The 3,300-nt window shown below is 41.6% G+C and overlaps 1 protein-coding gene across 1 annotated transcript; it reads right to left on the bottom strand.

Annotated features, from left to right (window-relative positions):
- Window positions 1-998: 998 nt before the first annotated feature.
- On the bottom strand, window positions 999-2,403 carry LOC124025786 (acyl-coenzyme A thioesterase 13-like). The gene is made up of 3 exons (XM_046339118.1): window positions 2,248-2,403; window positions 1,689-1,873; window positions 999-1,265 (listed from the first exon to the last, which is right to left on the bottom strand). Exons 1-3 carry the CDS (start codon window positions 2,329-2,331, stop codon window positions 1,109-1,111), a joined length of 426 nt encoding a protein of 141 aa, XP_046195074.1. The 5' UTR covers window positions 2,332-2,403; the 3' UTR covers window positions 999-1,108.
- Window positions 2,404-3,300: the final 897 nt, after the last annotated feature.

Here is a 3,300-nt window from a genome sequence, read left to right as displayed (position 1 = left end):
GGCTACCATCTATGACGGGTCAGCCTAGGTAAAAGCTTGGGTTAGAGGAAAACATACTGGGGAGGAAGAGGGGGGTGGGTTCTAGAAGGACTGGCTACCATCTATGACGGGTCAGCCTAGGTGGCGTTAAAACGTCCCCTGTAAAGCAAAGATAAAAGGTGAAGGAGTGTTTGTCAAATCATTTGGTGTAGGTAATTACATCTTTTTTTCTTTTTCTTTTTAAGCCACCCTTGTTTAATGTTGGCTGGTTATTTTATTTCTGGGTTCATTTCCTTTTCCTGTGAAATATGCCAGGAACACCATTGGTCTGATCTGGAGTTGGGAACTGATGGGAGGAAGTTGTCAGACAGACGGTGAATCGCATGGTGTTTTATTGTGTTGAAGGTTGTTACCACGCAAAGCCATTCAAGCTACTGAAATGTGATGTTTGTTTCTGGGTGGGGGTTGTTTGCAGAATGAATGTACCAAACAACGGAACAGGTTGTTGAGTCGAAATTAAATGGGACCGTTACATGTTTGTTCCTTTAATTCGATAGTATCCGAAAGGGGACTAATTGTTGCAGTGCTTATAAAATGTAAAATGGGGGGTGGTTTTTGTTTTGTTGTTGCTTGCTTTGCTGGGGGAAAATAAGGCACAAATCAGTCAGTACATTTAATTGAGGGTTTTCTTTGTTGATTCAATATGTTCGATTGAAAGGTTATTTGAGTTATTCTTTTTTTTTTTTTTTTTTTTTTAAATGCATCTAAAAATCAACTTGGCTGAACAAATCTCAATACAATGTAACATTTGACAGTATTTCCTGGTGTGTTTTATTTGTGTGTAAACACAGTGTATATATTTACAGCAGAATGACATGCAGAAAAATAATTATTATTTAGCAAGTCTGTTGTGGGGTTAAAGAACAATTTACTGACACAGTTTCACAATAGTGACGTTTCTTCACCGCACAGACTGGACAGCATCACAACAGCAGTATGATCATTCACAATTTGGGGGGGGTATAGATCTAGGATCAGCCCCCCCCAATATTAACCATTAGTAGGGGGGGGCTAAACTGAACCAAGACCAGTGTCCAGGGGCAACATCACCCTGGACCGAGCAGCTGATCTAGCTCCCAAGGTGCTTTGTGTGTCTTCCTTGTGCGATGAGTTTCCCAGAGGCTTTGCTAGTGAGGTCGACAGTAGCGAATGCCAGGGTCCGTCCTTGCTTCAACACTGTGGCTGTGATCAGCACGTCCTCGCCCATCTTGGCAGCATTCATATACCTGTCGGGAAACAGTTGTTCCATTCATTGGCTGTGTCCTAAACAGAACCCCTTTGTGCACTTTAGACCAGAGCCCTAGGTTGTGTCCTAAACAACCCTTTGTGCACTTTAGACCAGAGCCCTAGGGTGCTATCTTCAGACAGAGATTTTCCTTTTCAGTGTTTTGACAACAGGTAACTCTACTCCTTCACCTATTACAGTGTTGACTTGTAGAGGCCTAGAGAGTTCGGGCTCAGCCCAAGACTAGACGACCAAAACAGCTCTACATGGAATAGAGCACATGCATTCTGTTTATTCTACAAGTATATTATCAAGCCTGGGTACCAGTCTTTGTGCCATCATACCAAACTGCACAAATAGATCTGAGACCAGGCTACATTCCCCATGTATCACCCAGCCACTGTAATTTAAGTATAAAACTCACGTGATGTTCATGTCCACGCTGACACCGGGTGCTCCCCGTTCCGTGTACATGATGGCAGTGGTGGAGATGACGTCGACCAGCGTTGCTGTCAGACCCCCGTGAAGGGTGCCCCCTCGGTTTGTGTGCTCCTCTTCCACTTTAAACTCACACACCACTTTCCCTGGGCTGGCTGTTACAATGTCCACCTGGGGAAACGGACAACCAGTCATTAATTATCCCTTGGATCAATTAAAGAAGAGGGCACTGTAAATATGTCCAAGAGTTGCAAGACTAAGGGGTAAATCTCAAATGTATTTCCTTGTGTCCTCCACTTTCCGCCTCAAATATTCTGCTCCGATGTGCATCGAGAAGGACACGAGGGAGGACGTGAGAAATCGAGAAAATACAATTGAGATTCACTCAAGGTAACGAGATAAAATGTAAGGGGTGTCGTGAAAACACTTGTTTTCCCACATACACAACAAGCCTGTCAAGGTAGGTGAATGGGTGGAGTTGGGAAGCAACCTCCGGTGCTTACAGTACACGTCTCTTGTACAGTAACTCGTAAAATGTGACATACCTTACTTAAAACTCGATCAAACCCCGGACTGTCCACCATCGCCCGCATAATTGTTTTTAACGAGTTTAAAGACAGAGAAACCATGTTTTAATGCTGACTGTTCAATGTCAACTTGATAAATGTAGATTTCCCTCCAAACAGGAAACTGTTCCGACAGCTAAATCTTCCGGATATCATATAGTTAAACAAGGTTCCGCTTTGATTTAATATTTATTGGGCATGATTATGCATTTATTTACTCGCATATGAAAGTGTCATATATATTGAAGGAGTTCGTGTTCATTTTCTACATATTTACATTTTCTACATATTAACTGGCCAGATCTTTGCGTGAACCCGGACTATTTAGACTCTCACACAGCTCTTAAGTGGTGTCAGAGCTTCAACAACAACACTCATCTAAAATACCTTTTTGCGTCGCTTCTAACAAGATCTAAGCATCGCTATGAAATAGAGAAACAATGAGTAATATTTCCAAGTCCATGTCGACTTCAGAAGAAACGAGGACTTCTCTGTGATGAGTTCCTGTCCGTTACAGGATTCTTTAGTTCCGTGACTCAACACTTAACGTTGCCGTGCTGAAAATGACAGGGAACTGGAGGTCTAACTAGCTCATATCAGTCCAATTGTTATTAGTGGCCCCTTTCCTTTGTACGAAACTGTTCGTATACTATCCAGTGTGTTGCCAATAGTATTTGTTTTTTATTTTGACCCCACAGTCTTGTTTGTGGTTAGTTATTTATGAGAGTTCACTCCAGTAATGTTTGTCTGACGTTTTCAGGCCTCAGAACTGTTTTATTTGTTATGTCAATCATGTATAGTTTCAGCTATCGATGAATAGCAAAATGAACACCATCAAATTGGAGGCATAAAACATCAACTAAACATGATCCCTTTTGAGGTCTGAAAACAACTGACCAAACAAGAACCGTCCTTTTATCTTAACTAAAATAAGGAAAGTCCTCTCACTGTCAACTGTGTTTATTTTCAGTGAACTTAACATGTGTAAATATTTGTATGAACATAACAAGATTCAACAACTGAGACAAACTG

This window comes from Oncorhynchus gorbuscha, unplaced genomic scaffold (assembly GCF_021184085.1).
Source record: "Oncorhynchus gorbuscha isolate QuinsamMale2020 ecotype Even-year unplaced genomic scaffold, OgorEven_v1.0 Un_scaffold_2449, whole genome shotgun sequence".
NCBI classification, from domain to species: Eukaryota; Metazoa; Chordata; class Actinopteri; order Salmoniformes; family Salmonidae; genus Oncorhynchus; species Oncorhynchus gorbuscha.
This window is presented reverse-complemented; position numbering and strand designations above follow the sequence as displayed.